Below are 20,000 nucleotides of genomic sequence, written 5' to 3'. Positions count from 1 at the left end.
AACAGCACTAGATACACCACCCAGAACAGCACTAGATACACCACCCAGAACAGCACTAGATACACCACCCAGAACAGCACTAGATACACCACCAAGAACAGCACTAGATACACCACCCAGAACAGCACTAGAAACACCACCCAGAGCAGCACTGCTTACACCACCCAGAACAGCACTAGATACACCACCAAGAACAGCACTAGATACACCACCCAGAACAGCTGTAGATACACCACCCAGAGCAGCACTAGATACACCACCCAGAAAAGCACTAGATACACCACCCAGAACAGCACTAGATACACCACCCAGAGCAGCACTAGATACACCACCCAGAACAGCACTAGATACACCACCCAGAACAGCTGTAGATACACCACCCAGAACAGCAATAGAAACACCACCCAGAACAGCACTAGAAACACCACCCAGAGCAGCACTAGATACACCACCCAGAGCAGCACTGCTTACACCACCCAGAACAGCTGTAGATACACCACCCAGAGCAGCACTAGATACACCACCCAGAACAGCACTAGATACACCACCCAGAACAGCTGTAGATACACCACCCAGAACAGCAATAGAAACACCACCCAGAACAGCACTAGAAACACCACCCAGAGCAGCACTAGATACACCACCCAGAGCAGCACTGCTTACACCACCCAGAACAGCTGTAGATACACCACCCAGAGCAGCACTAGATACACCACCCAGAACAGCACTAGAAACACCACCCAGAGCAGCACTGCTTACACCACCCAGAACAGCACTAGATACACCACCCAGAACAGCACTAGATACACCACCCAGAACAGTACTAGTGCTGTTCTTCCCAGAACAGCACTAGCCAGGCCATGAACACCACCTCCACCTTGAACCCTAACCCTGAAACCACCGTATTGCACCACCTGCAACTATAATGCTCCACTTTCAAACTAATACACCAACACAACCACCTCCCTCAAACCCTGCCCCAATTCACCTCCCCCCTTGTACACCACCTGCACACTAAGACCCCACATCCATCATCAACCCAATACGCCACCTCCACACAGATACACCACATCCACCACCTCCACCTCCTCCCTGAAACACCATCCGAGTGCACCACTTGCACCCTAATGCACCATCTACACGCTAAGACACCACCTCCACCTCCCCCTTGAAGCAACACCCTAATTCACCACCTGCGCCCTGATACAGCACCCACATCCTAAGACACCACCTCCACCTCCTCCTTGAGACAACACCCTAATTCACCACCTGCGCCCTGATACAGCACCCACATCCTAAGACACCACCTCCACCTCCTCCTTGAGACAACACCCTAATTCACCACCTACGCCCTGATACAGCACCCACATCCTAAGACACCACCTCCACCTCCACCTTGAAACAACACCCTAATTCACCACCTGCGCCCTGATACAGCACCCACATCCTAAGACACCACCTCCACCTCCACCTTGAAACAACACCCTAATTCACCACCTGCGCCCTGATACAGCACCCACACCCTAAGACACCACCTCCACCGTGATACAATCCACCATCGGTACACCGAGACACCTCCTCCACACTGCGCGCTGCTGTGTGTGAGTGTTTGACGCCTCTGGCCGTTGACGTGGTGAGCTGTGTGACAGACCACTTGAACACATAGGTACAGGTCAGAGTTTATAGAGGAATGTGTATCACTATGTGTCACGAGCAAGTGTCTTTACTTTACCTCAGTGTATAATGGAATAGTATAGTACAATGGATTAGAATAGAATATGAGAGAATAATCACTTCCACAGGCATAAGCTTTATCTAACATTACCGTGTGACACATTTTCTTTGACAAAACAATAGAAAAACCATACACAGTTCACCTTTCATACATTATAATTACATATATGTAGAAATAAGCTTCACTCTGAATGTCAATTCAAACCAGTGTCTGCTTCACTGCTCTCTAATGAACAGCCGACATGAGATGCTATGCCCCGCCCACTACTTCCTCATTACGTCCTATCCGATTGGCTCTGTTTTTAGGAGGGGGGCTGAGTTGACTTTGTGCTTCTGTGATTGGCTCAGGAGGAGCAGCTGCTGAGTCACGAGAGCAAGTTGCAGCAGATGAGCCAGGAGCTGGAGGAGCACCGGAAGAGCCCGCCCTCCCCCGACCCCAAGAGCCGCGCCTGGGAGGAGTACCGCATCAAGGAGCACTACCTCACCTACGAGGTCTGCTGGGGCCCTCGCGCACACACACACACACACACACATACACATACACATACACATACACATACACATACACATACACACACACACACAACCTCACCTATTAGGTCTGCTGGGGCCCCTCCCACACATACACACACACACACATACACAGACACAACCTCACCTACGAGGTCTGCCGGGGCCCCCCCCACACACACACACACACACACACACACACACACACACACACACACACACACACACACACACACACACACACACACACACACACACACACACAACCTCACCTACGAGGTCTGGAGCCGCTGGGCCGCCTCACACAGAACACACACACACATATATATGTATCTATACAGTACCGTTCAAAAGTTTGGGCCCACTTAGAATTGTCTTCAATGAAGATAACATTAAATCAATCAGAAATACAGTCTAGACATTGTTAATGTGGTAACATTTTTATGGAATATCTACTGGTGTACCGAGGCCCATTTCCAGCACCCATCGCTCCTCTAATGGACGTTTAGAAAACCCTTGTGCAATTATGTTAGCACAGCTAAAAACTGTTTTGAACGGTAGTGTATTTATTTATAAATATGTATAAAGTATGACACCTCATCCACTACCAGTAGAGCATCGCTGGTGCAACTGTCCCTGTGATGGTCACTGTGACGGTCTGTGATGGTCACTGATGGTCACTGATGGTCACTGTGATGGTCTGTGATGGTCACTGATGGTCACTGTGATGGTCTGTGATGGTCACTGTGACGGTCTGTGACGGTCACTGATGGTCACTGTGATGGTCTGTGATGGTCTGTGATGGTCACTGTGACGGTCTGTGACGGTCTGTGATGGTCACTGTGACGGTCTGTGACGGTCACTGATGGTCACTGTGATGGTCTGTGATGGTCACTGATGGTCACTGTGATGGTCTGTGATGGTCACTGTGACGGTCTGTGATGGTCACTGATGGTCACTGTGATGGTCTGTGACGGTCACTGATGGTCACTGTGATGGTCTGTGATGGTCTGTGATGGTCACTGTGACGGTCTGTGATGGTCTGTGATGGTCACTGTGACGGTCTGTGATGGTCACTGATGGTCACTGTGATGGTCTGTGATGGTCACTGATGGTCACTGATGGTCTGTGATGGTCACTGATGGTCACTGATGGTCTGTGATGGTCACTGTGATGGTCTATGTGATGGTCACTGTGACGGTCTGTGATGGTCACTGTGATGGTCTGTGATGGTCTGTGTGATGGTCACTGTGACGGTCTGTGATGGTCACTGATGGTCACTGTGATGGTCTGTGATGGTCACTGTGACGGTCTGTGATGGTCACTGTGACGGTCTGTGATGGTCACTGATGGTCACTGTGATGGTCTGTGATGGTCACTGATGGTCACTGATGGTCTGTGATGGTCTGTGATGGTCACTGATGGTCACTGATGGTCTGTGATGGTCACTGTGACGGTCTGTGATGGTCACTGATGGTCACTGATGGTCACTGTGATGGTCTGTGATGGTCTGTGTGATGGTCACTGTGACGGTCTGTGATGGTCACTGTGATGGTCACTGTGATGGTCTGTGATGGTCTGTGTGATGGTCTGTGTGATGGTCTATGTGATGGTCACTGTGACGGTCTGTGATGGTCACTGTGATGGTCTGTGATGGTCACTGTGACGGTCTGTGATGGTCACTGTGACGGTCTGTGATGGTCACTGTGATGGTCACTGTGATGGTCTGTGATGGTCTGTGTGATGGTCACTGTGACGGTCTGTGATGGTCACTGTGACGGTCTGTGATGGTCACTGTGATGGTCACTGTGATGGTCTGTGATGGTCACTGTGATGGTCTATGTGATGGTCACTGTGATGGTCTGTGATGGTCACTGATGGTCACTGATGGTCTGTGATGGTCACTGTGACGGTCTGTGATGGTCACTGTGACGGTCTGTGATGGTCACTGATGGTCACTGATGGTCTGTGATGGTCACTGTGACGGTCTGTGATGGTCACTGTGATGGTCTGTGATGGTCTGTGTGATGGTCACTGTGACGGTCTGTGATGGTCACTGATGGTCACTGTGATGGTCTGTGATGGTCACTGTGACGGTCTGTGATGGTCACTGTGATGGTCACTGTGATGGTCTGTGATGGTCTGTGTGATGGTCACTGTGACGGTCTGTGATGATCACTGTGATGGTCTATGTGATGGTCTGTGTGATGGTCACTGATGGTCTGTGTGATGGTCACTGATGGTCACTGATGGTCTGTGATGGTCTCTGATTGTCACTGTAATGGTCTCTGATGGTCTCCTTGTTTGTCAGTGGGATAGTTGTAGTTTGTTCATGGGATGTTCACTGATGGTTGTGTTGGTATATCATATCTATGATCTATATACATATAGATCTATAGCTATCAATATCTATAGATAGCTATAGATCTTTTTATATGCATATATAAAGTGCCCCAATTGATAAATTATACCATCAAATTAAATCAAATTCAAGTCATTTGGATTGGCGTTATGTTCATGTCAATTAAAAAAAAAAAATCGGCCAGTTAGTCAGACCTCAAGATCAGCTGAATCAGGGCTCTCTCTCCCCCATCACTAACCCCCTGGTGTCCCCCCCTCCCATCACTAACCCCCTGGTCTCCCCCCCTCCCATCACTAACCCCCTGGTCTCCCCCCCTCCCATCACTAACCCCCTGGTCTCCCCCCCTCCCATCACTAACCCCCTGGTCTCCCCCCCTCCCATCACTAACCCCCTGGTGTCCCCCCCTCCCATCACTAACCCCCTGGTCTCCCCCCCTCCCATCACTAACCCCCTGGTCTCCCCCCCTCCCATCACTAACCCCCTGGTCTCCCCCCCTCCCATCACTAACCCCCTGGTCTCCCCCCCTCCCATCACTAACCCCCTGGTGTCCCCCCCTCCCATCACTAACCCCCTGGTCTCCCCACCTCCCATCACTAACCCCCTGGTGTCCCCCCCTCCCATCACTAACCCCCTGGTCTCCCCCCCTCCCATCACTAACCCCCTGGTCTCCCCCCCTCCCATCACTAACCCCCTGGTCTCCCCCCCTCCCATCACTAACCCCCTGGTCTCCCCCCCTCCCATCACTAACCCCGGTCACTCTCTCTCTCTCTCCCATCACTAACCCCGGTCACACACACTCTCTCGCTCTCTCTCTCTCTCTCTCTCTCTCTCTCTCTCTCTCTCTCTCTCTCTCTCTCTCTCTCTCTCTCTCTCTCTCTCTCTCTCTCCCCCATCACTAACCCCGGTCTCTTTCTCTGTCTCTCTGTCTCTCTCTCTCTCTCTCTCCCATCACTCACCCCGTTCTCTCCCCCCCCCTGTGAGCAGAAGGGGCGCTACGAGAGCTACATGGGGCTGCTGCAGGCCAAGCTGCGGGCGGAGACGGACGACCTGGAGAAGATCGAGGCCAGCGTGATGCTGGCCACGGGGGCCGAGGTGCCCCGCGCCGGGGGGGCCCTGCTCCGCAAGACCCAGTCCTCGCCCTCCATCAGCCAGCACGCCCAGGGGCCCCCCAACGGCCGCGCGTCCGGTCGCACCGGCCCCGGGCAGCGGAGCTGAACCGCCCCCCCGTCCCACCTTCCTCCTCCGCCTCCCCCATCATCATTATCATCAGGGCCAACCCCCCCACTCTGTTAAATGAGCGCTGAGCAGTGACATCATGGATGAACAACCTTTCGTCGTGGAGTCTCCGTCTCCACGGTGATGCTCCCTGAGCAAAATATGAAGAACGCTCCCCCCCCCCCATCGTCTGAAGAGAAGCCCCCCCCCCTCCCCTTATGGACGCATGTCCCACGTGATCACTGCGGATCTATAACTCTGTCTGAAACCACGTCGTCAGTATTATTTGTGCAGCAGCCTCTGCCCCCTTCTTTGTAGAAGCAGATTTAAGTTACGATATTTTTTTATGTTTGGATTTTGGACAGACCACAAGCGAATAACTGTAGCATTTTGTCTCGTCCCCGCTCACCTGCTTGTGTGTGGCCACGTGCGTGCGTGTGTGTGTGAACACGTGTGAATGTGTGTGTGTGTGTGTGTGCATGTGGGTGTGTGTATGTGTGTGACTGCGTGATGTCAACAATCTTATGAAAGAACTACAACAATGGCTGCTCTCTGGAAGAACTTCGGGACATTGAAGTACGACCCCCCCCTTCTGGGCGGAGCCTATTTATTTATTTATTTCATATCGTGGAGACTTTGTCGACCCGCGATCGGATTGGCTCACGCGTCCCGGCTCTTCTATTTGATTGACCCTTACGCACATGAACCACCCAGAACAATCTTTGGCCACAGCCACACATTCCTGCCTTGCTTGAAATCACCTGCACTCTATATACCACTGTTTAGAACGTGTCGTTGAAGCTTGTGAAATGTTCCTGGTTCTCACAATGTAATGACCCAGACCTGCAGAGTGGCTTTGTCATAACGTCTGGGGTTGTGTTTCTGCAGCCTTGATGTACAGCAGCAATATGCATTCTACTCTTCTCACTCCTGACTCCAGAATCATGTGAATCTGACAGGGACTCAGAGCGGTCTGTGGGTTCTAATTTGGATAAAGAGATCCCTCTGCCGTGGACTTGTTTTATTTTGTGTAGGTCACGGTGGTCAGCGTCGTGGAGGAAGGAAGCAGCTGAGCCCCGGGTGGGCCAGAGACCCCCTGAGACTTCCTGGAGGTCTCTGCTCAGCTTCATCGAACAGGAAACTCACGTGTGGAAGGCCTACGATTGAACCCGGACAAAAGTGTGTGCTTCTGGATGGTGTTTATGTGCGATGTTTTGTGTGGGTGTTCTGTTTACGCCCCCGTGGGTTTTGTGTGTGCAAACATCTTTGCGTGTGTGTGTGTGTGATTGAGAGAGAATGCACACACTGCATGTATGCATGCCATTAAGTGCTTGCAGTTGAGACAGGGTTTCTACAGACGGAACAGGGTGGTAACATCAGGGAACCAGGGTTTCATTCTTTTGTAAGATGACATGTTTGAACCTCTATTCAGCATGTGTACGTGTGAAGTAGGACTTCTTACAGAAACGTAAAATGGTTTACCGCCAGCTACATAACACAAATCAACTCGCTGATCAAACGATGAAAGACCTCACCGCCGTCAGTCCCCACAGACCCGGTGTGTTTCTCCTTCTGTGCGGAGACGTTTGGAGACCGCTGTCGGACACGTCTATTCATTAGAGTGTCTTGTCCGAGGACATTGGGGTGCAGACCGCGTTTCGCTGGCGGTATTTTGCGACGTTACGACGGCGTCAGAGTGTAGAGGTCAAGGCGTGGAGCGGGTGTTTTTTTACGGTCGTCTGGTTGGTTGGTTTAGCAGCGGGCCTGCTGATCAGACTGGCGAGGGTGACCTATCTCTGGGGATCCACCGACGGCGTTACCACAGACACCAGCTCTTCATCATGGCGAGGAGGAGGAGGGCGGACCTTTGCTTCTGACGAGGAAGGAGCTCTTTTATAGACAAAGGGGGGACCTGGGACACATTGAGTCTCTTCTTGTTTTTTTGTTTCTTTGTACCAAGCTGGTTTTCAAAGTGTTTTCGGTTTGGAAGCTGACCTCTTCTGATCGAGAGGCGATGGGGTGGGCTGGGGTCTGAAGGTACTGCAATTGATAAGCACCTTAACTGATCACCGTCGCTTTTACATACGCACACACACACACACACACACACACAGGTATGATTCTCTTATGAATATAGCTTTGACACAACTGTAGATCGGCTCAGCTTATGCCCCCTCTACCCCAACCCTAGCCCCCCCCCCTCCCCACCTGCCACTGGCCCCCATGGACAGGAGAGGGAGTTGGACACCTGGGCCTGGTGGAAGCTATGGCACTTACCCTCCGACTCTAGGCTTCTCTGAGGCGGGGGGATTGGACGGTGAATAAACATTACATCTGGATTCTGATGAGTCGCTGGACCACATGGTTTGTATATTCCAGTCGAAGAGTCGCCAGATCTCCCGAACGGACCTTCTCCCCTTTTCTAAAGCGGACTCGTAAGAATATATATATATATGTACATATATATATATACACCCCTTGTAGTCACTTTGGCTGTCGTGCTAGGGTAGGCCTGTGCTGTAACATAGATTGTGAGCGAAAAAATAATATTGAAACTGTTGATTTGTTTATTTAAGGAAATGACAACTAAGGCGCTTCGATGTCACCGTTGAACATACTTTTTGTTCTTTATTTGGTTGTCCATTTGTTTGTATATCCGATGTGTTTCCGGCCTGGATACCGAACTAATGTAAAGGACATATTTACTGGGTAGTCCGTGCTTCATAAAGTAAGCTTTTATACACATGGTTGTGATGTGTTTCTTTATTTCTGCCGCCTCAAATGTTTTAACTGAAAGTTTATCCTGATTGATTCCTCACTGGCTCTGGAAGAGCCGAAACGACACGATTAATCTCTCTGAAATTCATCATCATCTGAGGTTATGTTAGCCTGAGATTCTTTATAATTACTCATCTAATGTATTTATTTATTTATTAAATAAATCAGAAGGGCTATTTGGTACTCCTTTGTATCACAATGGAAATAAAAACCTGCAGAGGTCTGTGTGATGGAGGAAGAGGAACAGAGAACCTAACTAACCTAACCCATTACGGCACCCATTGCACTTCCTCTTCAATAATATATAGATCTTCAATATGATATACAGGGAGCAGGATAACCTGATTCAGGTGTGTTTCTGTAGCCTAGCACTTCATCACAATCAGCACAATGTCAGAAAGGCTTAACACTTAAGTGAGATTTGATGAGTTGTGTTGTTGTGATGGACACATGGAAGGAATGTGCAACAGCTGGGTGGACCAGCAGAAACATACTGACATCAAGGCTAAAGCCATCCATGAGAGACAATCTGACTCATATGGGATTACATTAACATATCTCACACAATAATGTAGGCCTGGTGCGTCCCGTTAGAGCGCGTACCATTTAGGCCCAGTCCTTACCACAGCGAACCGGGTTCGATTCCTACCCAAGGTCCTTTGAAGCATGTGCCCCCCTCTCTCTGCCATACCTTCCAAAATATATAAAAATAATGCAGACCAATAGAAACCAGACTGCCAAGAGCCTGGATAGCAGCAGTGTACGTTCAGTAGTCAGGTGTGGTTAAAGATAGCTTATATACACCTCAGTCAGCTTAAAATAGGGCAGGGGTACATTAGAAAGCAATGGAAGACTATAAGCCTATAGGGCCGTGACATGGAGAAGGGACTTAAGTTGTGAGTGTCCTTGGGTTTCGTTTCTCAGTGGGTGGGTTGGGGCAGAATAGCGTAGCAGCATGACCTCCAGGGAAACCCCACATGTTTGGTTCCTATACCTGGTGCAAGATGCCTTTACCCCCCCCCTAGTCGCTTTGGATAATGTGTCTGCTAAACGGCTAGCGGCTATGCTTAGCGCTACACTAGGCACTGTCCCAACAAAGTCCTGGGTTCACCTGAGTTCATCTATGACCCTGATTAAGGTCAAACATACATCGGATCTGGACTTGAACTTTGACTTTGAAGTCCTTGGTTCTGAAGCGGGCCGGACGGTGCAGCGGTGAAGAGACACGGACACGTGGAATGGACTCTTTATTGCGCGGTTATTCAGACGACAGCTTCCTCAACATCAAAACAAACAGCAACGTACAAAACAACACAGCCTTTCTTTGCCATCAAAGGAAATTTAATAAGGTAGTGAGAGTACATAAACAGAAATAAATGAGGAGTGATGACGCCAGTTAGAATGATGTTAGGATGTTTTAGGATGAGCTGGATGTCAAAGCCAAAGTAAGCACCATCTTCATGTCAGGGAAAAAGGCCGTATTCCACTGGGGAATACTCTAGAAGGTGGGGGGATCAGGGGCCGGGCGCGGAGAGGAGGGGGGACATGATACAAGAGGATTGTTATCACAGTTTTTCAGACGTTTTTACCAAAAGAAAAAGAAAAAAGGAACAATATCGGTGTAGCACTACTTAATCATGCAATTTACTTTAGTAACCCTTCTGACACACAGACAAAATATATTTCAATAAGTACAACTCAGTACATCTCTGTCCAGCAATAGTCACAAAGCCTGCAATTTATACTCTTTGAATGTGAGATCCCTATCAAAAATAATATGCAGATTTTTTAATTTTTCTTAATATATCTAAAGTGCAAGTATTTATCCATTTTTTTATTCAATGCTTTCTGTAAGTATAAAATACGAAGGAAAAAAACAGCAATATGTTTTTCCTGTTAACATTGTATATTTTTTGAAAGGAGGAGCATCATATATAACAAACCATATATATATATATATATATATTTATATATATATATTTATATACACACACGCCACAGATAAAATATTTGTTGAAAGATACAACATATCATTTCATATGGGGGATGGTAAGGGGATCTGACCATATGGTGACATGGATATGGTTTTTGTGCATGGAACCCACCCCTTCAGCTCCAGGATTAATTTCCAACATCATATTCATAATGTCTTCAAAAACATTTCAGGTACCATTCCTTTTTTTTTTTTTTACTACACACAACAGTAGCCTATACAGTCTGCAAACATGATGGACCCTAGTTATAATAATCTGTGCAAACGGAGGACGTGGGGAACTCAACCACTGCATTCTCTCCATTGTTTCTGATGTGTCATAGAGTGCTTGGCTTGGACCAGAGGCTCTGATTGGCTGTGCGAGCATCTGGAAGTGTAAATGGCCGGTTCAAAAGAAATCAAAAACAAACAAAATAGAAAATCGCCAGCACTTGCGCGGTGGGCCAGTGTGTGGAACACCTTGTGGTTGTTTGGAGTCGGCCGTCTGAAAGGGTTTGCTAGAGCAAAGCCAGACAGAAGGGTGATATTTCGATTTGAACATGTGTTACATTACAGTCAGATACATCAGCCATGAATAGTCCCATGTTGCACACTGCAATGATAAGCAGATCAATAGACACACACGCACACACACACACACACACTCACACACACAAACACACCTACAAATGTAGCCATGACAACAGTACTAGTTTTGTGCATGGACCACATGCAACAATATTTGACCAGTAAAACGTTTCCAGGACTGGTTTGATCATTGATTGATAAGACCGTTACCAGATTCGCATCACCATACGCGTGTCCGACAAAATCATTAAAAGAAACACACATCAACAGGAGTAGTAGCAAGCACAGCAGTTCTAAGGAAAAATAGTCGCAGAGTAGGGGGTTTTGACTAGGGCCTTGGAAGTTATCGCGATTGCCTTATATTACGCTTAATAGGTCATTCGCAGCCTCCTCCCTTCGGCGTGTCCTCTGCCGCGCTCATGCTGCTCCGAGCCGCGGTGACACCGCACCACTTGATAACTGACATTTCAAAGCAAACACGTCTGAAAGTGAGAAAATAACCTTCCATTTTGAACTTGAATCCTTGTATACAGATCAGGGTGCATTGTGGGTAGGCCTATGCAACATGGCTGCAAGGTCACCTCCTGGTTTATTTTAAGTAGGACTCTGTGCACACTCCTATAGTCTAGATTAGACTGCATCTCGTTTGCACCATTTTAACGATCATTCTCTTATTTTTTTAAATGCACCCGAGTGCATGCACGGCCATCTTTGTAGTTTCTAATCTGGCAGAGCCAGACCCTTGCAGGCCCCACTGAGTGTGGATGAGTGTCTGGGAAGAAAGCTCTCGTCAAACATGTTAGTGAAGAATATGCCCAGAAGATTGTTCTGTTTTCCGCTCTTGACAGAGCTGTGACACAGCTGACAGTAGTCATGTGATCGACAAGAGATCTCTCTGCTCTTTGTCACTCAACCTTGTGTGTGAATTTTCCCGCACTTTAGTGTAACGTGCAAGAGTCACCACCTCACTGACCCGAAATGACTGAAGAAGTTTGCATGATTCGGTGGACATCATGTCGTGGTCACAGACGTAACAGCCTGTTTAGCCTCACCCCTTTTAATAACTCTCTGCAAGGAGAAAAGACAACCTTTTGAAACTTTGGGAGGAAGGAAAAAAGTGCTTTTCGAGTGAGGCAAAAAGTGAAGTCGATAAGCAGATGCAGACTATATTTGGCCAATGGGGGAGAAGGGAAAAGAGAAGAGGAACGTGACTTTTCTTTTTGATTTCCAGTTCTTAGTGTGGCCTACAGGAGGCTTCATTTCAAATCAACGTGAGGCCAGAGAACTATTTCCTGGGATCAGCAGAGGATGTGCAGATCCGAGGGCCGACCCAATCACAACCCGCCGCCCCGTGATGTGGGGACGCGTCAAAGCCCAGGTTACTGCCTTTCTTCGCTTCCTGGAACGAGGACAGGATAAGGTAACGAGGAAATAGAAGTGCCGTGGTGGTCCACTAGGGGAGCGACTGAGCCACTAATCCCACCCTCCTCCACACACTCGGGCTGCCGTCCACAGTGCAGTGCCAGGCTTCTCTGGGCCTTTCAGCAGCACTCTTGAGACAAACTTTGGACCCCGAAACACCCTGCTGCAGCCAGATGGGATCTAACCACCCCCCCCCCCCCCCCCCCCGCACTCCAACTATTTCCTTGGCTCCATCAAAACAGCCGAGCTCCATCGGGAATAAATCAAGTTTATAGAAAGATGGAGAAGGGAGAGAAACAGAGGGAGAATGAGGAGGATCGGATTAGGGCATTTTGTTTCTGTTTTAGCCCCAGATGTGCACTGGCACAGGTTCTCTGGCAGGGCAGACAGCGCCTGGGCTTTTCAGTAACATTAATAGGGCTGTCTACCTGCTGGGGCCTTTTACACACACACACACACACACACACACACACACACACACACACACACACACACACACACACACACACACACACACACACACACACACACACACACACACACACACACACACACACACACACACACACACACACACACACACACACACACACACACACACACACACACACCCACCCAGGCGTCTGGATCTGTCTGTCCCTCTCCGCCTCTCCCCGGCTGGTGGCAGGTCACTTTCTGGTGATCGGTCTGGCTGTGCCTGGCTGGTATAAGACCTATCTAATCCAGCCTACTTTAAATAAACCTGATAGGGGGAAGTTAGCAGCTCACTCTGCGCCCTCGCTGATTGTTAACTAATGCGCAGACAAACGGTTTGAGGTCAACCGGGTCGAAGCCAAAGGAATATTCTGCCGAGTCTGTTAGGTGCTGTTGCTACGTAAAGGAGTGAGTCGTCGTGGGGATTATCCAAATCAAAATGGAAATGCGTTTGTGTTTTATGAACACAATTTCACCGGGCGGGCCTTTCGATCGAGAGAGCGATCAGCAGCACTGGAAGGAGCGCGCCCCCTCCGAGCGGGAAGGGGAGAAAATAAAGGAGAGAAAAAAAAGGAAAGCGAACAACGAACTCAGTGACCCGCCGTTGCCACCGCTGAGCTGTCCTCGGGCCCTGACGCAGGCGGAGAGACAGCCCGACTCAAAGGGCTGCCTCTCAGCCTCACCTGCTAACAACCGCCCCGCACAAAGCCCGCACACAGGAAGACTGTCTTCCTCTGGCCACGCACGGCCGTTGTTTTCTGTTTGTTAAAGAGGGCAATTCTATAACGCTGTATTCAATATTCACCAGTGGATACTCGCTGTTAGCGGAGAGAGGCCATGGGAAGGGAGAGGGGGCATTACATTTTAATGTGTTGCCGTGTCACGCGCGCACGCGTCTGTGTGTCTGTGTGCGTGCTAGCCAAGGACAGGGACTCAAAGTCCCATGATGCTCCACTGTTATGCCGTTACAGAGAACGTGACATAGGAGACATAATGGAGGGTCTTCCTAAACTCTCTGCTCAGTGTGTAAAGTGTCCAAGAAAGAGACGTGGACTGGGCTTGACCTTGCTTTTTTGCCCAGGGGGTAATTCTACAGGGGAGGGGAAACGCAAAACACTGAGACTAGTCTACACCGAGAACAGACGAGGCAGCCCACCTCACCATCACTCAGACAAGTTATTTTTTTGACGTTTTTTCTTTCGCTATAGGATGAACTCCCACATAAGAGCAAGTGCCTCAGGAGAAAGACTTCACATTTCGGTAATATGATGCAGAATTATCAACCTCGTTGTCATGCTTCTCAAATATCTATCGATCACATAGCCTATACATCTTTTTTTACATATATGTTTTAATAAGAGTCTATACATGTGATACAATGCCACTATTGGCACGTACACAATATTGCACACTAGTAAGAAACGTCCAGCCTCAGCCAGTGGACCCCCCCGCCGCCCGAGCGAGAGGGAGAGAAGGAGCCCGACACGTCACTACACTGGGCAATCAAATGTGTATACAACTTTTGAGGACAACAAAAAGCATAACCTTTATAATAATAATATTCAGAATAATAATAATGCAAAAGTGACAGGCGAGGGCCCCCTGGGAACTATCAAGGGGCTGTAGCACCATAAGGAGAGAGATACTGCCTGGGCCCTGGCTCTCAGGGGACACACGTCTTTACCACAGCGGGGTTCTCGGTGTGGAGGGCCTTGCCTCTCTACAGGGCCTAGCCTGGCTCTCTCCGTGGCCTGGCCTGGCTCTCTATGCAGCATCTACCTCCACTCTGACGGATGTCCTCATCCAACCCCGGGCCGGCGACCGCTTTTAACGCTAGGGTGCCGGTGGTGCCCCACGCCCCCCCCCCCCCCCCCCTCCCCCCTCAGCTGGTGTCACCGCGGTGGTCCCACCTGGTGCCATGCAGGCCTACACACCCCACAGGCCCCCCCACAGCCTCGGCCTGGCCTCATCCTCCTGGGGCTGTCCTGAACAGGGCAGAAACCGCCTCCGTTTCACTCCTTATCACAGCTGGGAAGCCTCCCAGTGTGTTCACGTCGTTTAAATGCGAAGAAGATGGGGGCCGGCACGCAACAAGCGTCAAACACAGCCTCGCACTTCCTGGCCTACGCCGCTCATAAATGAAACGTACGGACCACGTGAGGACACGTAAACGAGTGGAGTGTATAAGGCACCGAGTTGTAATGACGTCAGAGAGGATGCCTTGGACGCGCGCTGCGCTAACGCAACTTTTTGTTTTGTTTTCCGCGCCTGGCGCTCCCACAGGTGGGCCGTATCGTTTCGCATCCCCATCCTTCCAGAAGGGGAAAAGGAGAAGTATTTTACCCGCAGAAAACGTGGGCATTTTAAAAATGATTTTTTTTTTTTTAACTGCTGATTCACAAAATCATAATTAGTACATCTAAGTTAGCACTTTTTTCATTAAGTTTATATGGACATGGTGACACGAGATCGGATGCTGAATAGTAGCGCACAGAGATACACGAATCCCGTTCATTCACACGCAACACAGGCTAGTCGTTTGATTTCTAACCAATCCCATAATAGCATGGACAAAAGGATGCCGTTAGCCAGCTACTCTTGGGTTAAAATAAAGACTAAAGCCTATCTTACTAAAAGGTCTATTCAGACATGAATCTCTGCATGCTGAGCGTTAATAAGCCTGTGGTGCGCCTGTCACACTCTTTAAGCGCTCATCTTTATTCTAGGCTACGAATATAATAAACTTCGCATCTGTTGTTTGAATTTTGGTTTTTAGAAAGTCCACAATATATATTCTCTTTGTGCTGATGTCAAATACTCTTTAAACTTTATACTTTAAGACCGTAATTTGTTGTAGTTATTTCGGTATCCTCTGTATTAATAGATATATATCTGGTTTCGTTTTTTGTTTTTAAATCTTAATATAGCTCTCTATTATTATTATCATCATCTTTTTTTTTTTTACCATTTTGAAAATCATTTGATTCGAAATAGCTTCGAAGGTGTGCAAAATCTGTGGTGTGGTCGATACACTCAGTTCATTTTCACGTTTAGATCAAGTAGGTAAAAACAACAGTTCATATCTTACAGGTGAGTCTTGGTAGCAGCACGGTCGGTCAGTGGGGAGGGGGGGGGGGGGCGTCCAGTACAATGCGCGAGGAGGTGACAGCCGAGGCGCTGCCATGTCTGTGGAGGTTGTGGGGGGGGGGGGGGGGGGGGGGGAGATGGGAGAGAGGGGGAGGGTGGGGGGGGGATGGTGGTAGTGTTGTTGGTGGTGGTGATGGTGGGGGTGATTCCCTTGGAATTCTCTCGTCTCTATTTTACAGTTAAAGTCTGTTATTTTTCTTTAAGTTCAGTTTTTTGTTTGCGTGGTTCATGTATTTTTTCATCATCTCTTTTCGCTCTTCTTCTTCTTCTTCTTCTTCTTCTTCTTCTTCTTCTTCTTCTTCTTCTTCTTCTTCTTCTTTTCCGCCTCCGCCGCCGCGTGCGGCTCCGCGTCAGTCGTCGTCTCCCTCGTCGCCCCCGTGCGGCCCCTCGGGGAGCAGCTCGGAGGCGCGCTTCTCTCTACTCCTCTCCTGGATCTTCCTCATCTCGTCCGCGTACTTACAGAAGGTGTTGCCGAATTTGGACCACACTTTGCACGGCACCGTGATGGAGTTCCGGTAGGTGGGCTTCACCTCGCTGACCCGCATGAAGACGCCGTATTTATTGGAGCCCACGTCGAAGAAGAAGCGCTTGTTGTCGACCGTCAACGAGGTGCCCTCGGGCAGCTCCGCCGGCTCTTCGTCTACCCCGTAGTCGTCGATGAGTTTGGCCAAAGCGTCGCGGAACTCGATCAGCCCCTGGGCCGGTAGAGCGATGGTCTGGCCTTGTGCGCTTCCCAATCCGGGCCCCCGATTAACGGTCTGTCGGATCCTGAGGAACCGCCCCCTCTGGTTCTCTTTCAGATCCATGTAATATTTCCGATTCTCCCGTACCAGAAATTCGCTCTTGAGCGCGCGTCGAGGCTCATCCTGCACAATGTCCGGGTTGCTCGGGCCTAGCTGGGCGTAATGTTCGATAAAGTCGCCGAGATAATCGCGGAACTCCACGGCCACAGACATGGAGAGAGTGAGGCGGCTCTTATTTCCCCCAGCCCCGACCTCGGCTATCTTTAGGAAGCGGCCTTTAGCATTCTGCTTCACGTCCAGGTAGAAGCGCTTGTTCTGGATGTCGACGCGCTTCGAGGCGAGCTCTTCGGTGTCGTGCTGCAGACGCGACACGGCGCCCATCGCGCCCGGAGGCAGCGAGCCGGGGCCTGCCGCGGGCCCTCCGTGGTCACTGCCACTGTCTCTGTCCGCCATGATGCTGCCTCCCTGCTTACCTTCCACCGTCTCCCTCTGCCTGCTGCAACCTCGACTGCCTGTCAAACCACTCCGCCGCTCTATCGCGAGACTCGGGGCTCAGATGAGAACTAAGAATTAGAAAAAATGAAAACCGCTACTGTAATGGGTTATAGTCCGCTGGAGCAGCGGGGTGCGTTCAAAACACACGCGTCTTGCTGCCTTTAACGTTGTGTGTGATACGAGAAGGCATATAGACTTATAGACATATAGACATATAGAGACATATATATATATATATATATATATATATATATATATATATATAGGCAATCACACATAAATACTTATGGCCATGTGGACTTATAGACACATATACATACATAAAGACATATAGACATATTTATTTTTATACTTTCAACTATTATGCAAAATAGGAGCTCATGAATGCAGGTGTTTGGAGATTAAACCTACATGAGTGCTGGATACCTTGGAACATATATTTAATGAAAATAAACCTGCAATTTTCTATGTATACAAACCAAAAACCAGAATAAGCGAATAGTTCCCATGCCATCACAGAGCACACACTGATCTGAGTCTGCTCCGTGCAGTAATGAAAGCCTTTACAACAACCGTTGCATATTCTGAACATTGTTTTTTTTGTGCAGGGTTGGCCTCTTGAACCGTTTATTAATTAGAACAAAAACTAGATGGCTAATTTCTGCTTTATTAACTGAAAGAAGTGAGACGACTGGATTAAACTAGAAGGCTAATTAGCCACAATGTAAGTTTGTTGAGCAACTTTAGTTCAATCACTGAGGTTCCACAACGCCACAGGCTGCAAAACCCTGTCCTTAGGTGGAATGAATTCAGCATGCGCTCAGAGCCATTTCTTTACAAAATGGTGAGGGTTATCTGAGGTTCCGGCTAGGTTGAGGTCTCACATCAAAGTAGATGTTTGTGTGCTTTTAGCAGGCATGGAATGGTTCAGCACCACGGTGACAAAATGGAGAGACCAACGCAGAGATACAACTAAAGCTAAAAGCAGAGACAAAAGCTCAAAATAACTTACCTTTCCATTGGCACATATTTAATTTTAATTGGTGCAATGATAATGTCATTAGGACATTGATAATGTCATTATATGACAATGATAGCATCGGTTTATGACAATAATAGTACAATGATACGATCATTCTATAACAATGATAGTGTCAGTATGTGACAGTGAAGGTGTCTGTATGCAACCGTATATTGAGTGTGAATGCCATACAGGCCCACCGTGATGATGAGCAGTTGAAGTGTGAGGCAGACCAGGGTGAGGCAGGGTGTAAGGTATCCAGTTGAACAGTTTAAGATAATTAGATTATCTCAAAGTAAATAATGTACAAATATAAAAATGGACAATAGCAAGAACGAATGTGCAATCATAAGGATCTAAATAGGAATATTATTAATTATTATTACAATATTACATACATTAAATTGCCCATTTAGACAGATGTCACCTCTGAATATGTTAATACACAAAGATTGTATTTAGATTAAAGTTGAATGCTGAAGATAAAAGATATATTGAAGAACAGCTCCAGGTAACCTGATGGGTAATACGGACAAAGTGAATCAGTACGTGTGTGATTATTCGTTTTTTCTGATTCATGACGCCTGCCTTTGTGTGTGTTTGTATGCAAAGGAAACATATTGTTAATGAGCTTTATTAATTAATCAAAAGTGAGCAAATTAATGAATGAATTGAATAACTAATAACTGATGATTAGGTAATAATAACCTGTACACTTATATATAATGACAGAAGAAATACCCAACATAACCACGTTGTAAAACATAAAGGTTTTTCGTTATACTTTAAAACGAATAAAAGTCAAACAAGCACTACAGGATAGAAGGCTTCCGCAAGGAATACATGATTACATATTTCTCTACATGCTGTCATGTACTGAGGTGAGATGTTTGAGAGGAATGTGTGTCTGTGTCCTGACCAGTAGGGGGCAGCGCTCTTTCTCTGGAGACCCTCCACCCAACAAACACTCACTGTGCGCGGGTTATCAGGCTTTGGATATAGGCTCCAAACCGAGTGAGTATTTAATGACGTCATGTCATGGTTCAGGGATGATGTCCTCAGATCACCATAGCGGCCACCTTATGGTGGCTGGCTTCCTTAGGCTGGTTTAACTTTAATTAGTCCACTTAAAAGTGAATGAACCGATGGGCAGATGGCAGATGATTAATGGGTAGCGTGACGAGCAAAAGGCCATTAGACACGTTTATTATTATTGTTTTCTATTGAACTTTAGACACAATTCCAGTGTTAATGTTCTGGCTTGAGTCACAATCTAAACACAATAGAAGTGTAGGCTCGTCGATGAGTCATTGTTTCCATCCTTGAGTCTCAGCCCATTTAGCGTCTCCCATTCAGACCCTTCCGCAGTCGATAGGTTTCAGCACCACGGACAGCGGCGGCGTCCCTGAAGGTAGTATTGATCCGCCGCGCGACCCGTAGCTCCACACAGCAGCCTCCAGGAAAGAAAAACCTAAACCACGTCGACAGTGTTGCCAGATTGGGTCCGTTTTCCGCCAATCTGGCCCAATCTGGCAACGC

At 48.2% G+C, this 20,000-nt stretch overlaps 2 protein-coding genes across 2 annotated transcripts in view; one reads left to right on the top strand and one right to left on the bottom strand.

Annotated features, from left to right (window-relative positions):
- Positions 1-8,564, top strand: part of psd2 (pleckstrin and Sec7 domain containing 2) — a 39,406-nt gene extending 30,842 nt beyond the window's left edge. Inside the window, 2 exon segments of the mRNA XM_060062200.1 lie at positions 2,083-2,226; positions 5,591-8,564. Of these exon segments, the coding sequence (XP_059918183.1) occupies positions 2,083-2,226; positions 5,591-5,821 (375 nt within the window). The 3' untranslated portion in view covers positions 5,822-8,564.
- Positions 8,565-9,833: 1,269 nt separating this feature from the next.
- purab (purine-rich element binding protein Ab) lies at positions 9,834-17,468 on the bottom strand. Its single transcript, XM_060062201.1, has one exon. The coding sequence runs from the start codon at positions 17,396-17,398 to the stop codon at positions 16,553-16,555; it is 846 nt and encodes a 281-aa protein (XP_059918184.1). The 5' UTR covers positions 17,399-17,468; the 3' UTR covers positions 9,834-16,552.
- Between the last annotated feature and the right edge of the window lie 2,532 nt (positions 17,469-20,000).

This window comes from Gadus macrocephalus, chromosome 10, assembly GCF_031168955.1.
Source record: "Gadus macrocephalus chromosome 10, ASM3116895v1".
Classification (NCBI taxonomy): domain Eukaryota; kingdom Metazoa; phylum Chordata; class Actinopteri; order Gadiformes; family Gadidae; genus Gadus; species Gadus macrocephalus.
Note: the sequence above shows the minus strand (reverse complement) of the source record. Positions and strands in the feature narration are given on the sequence as shown.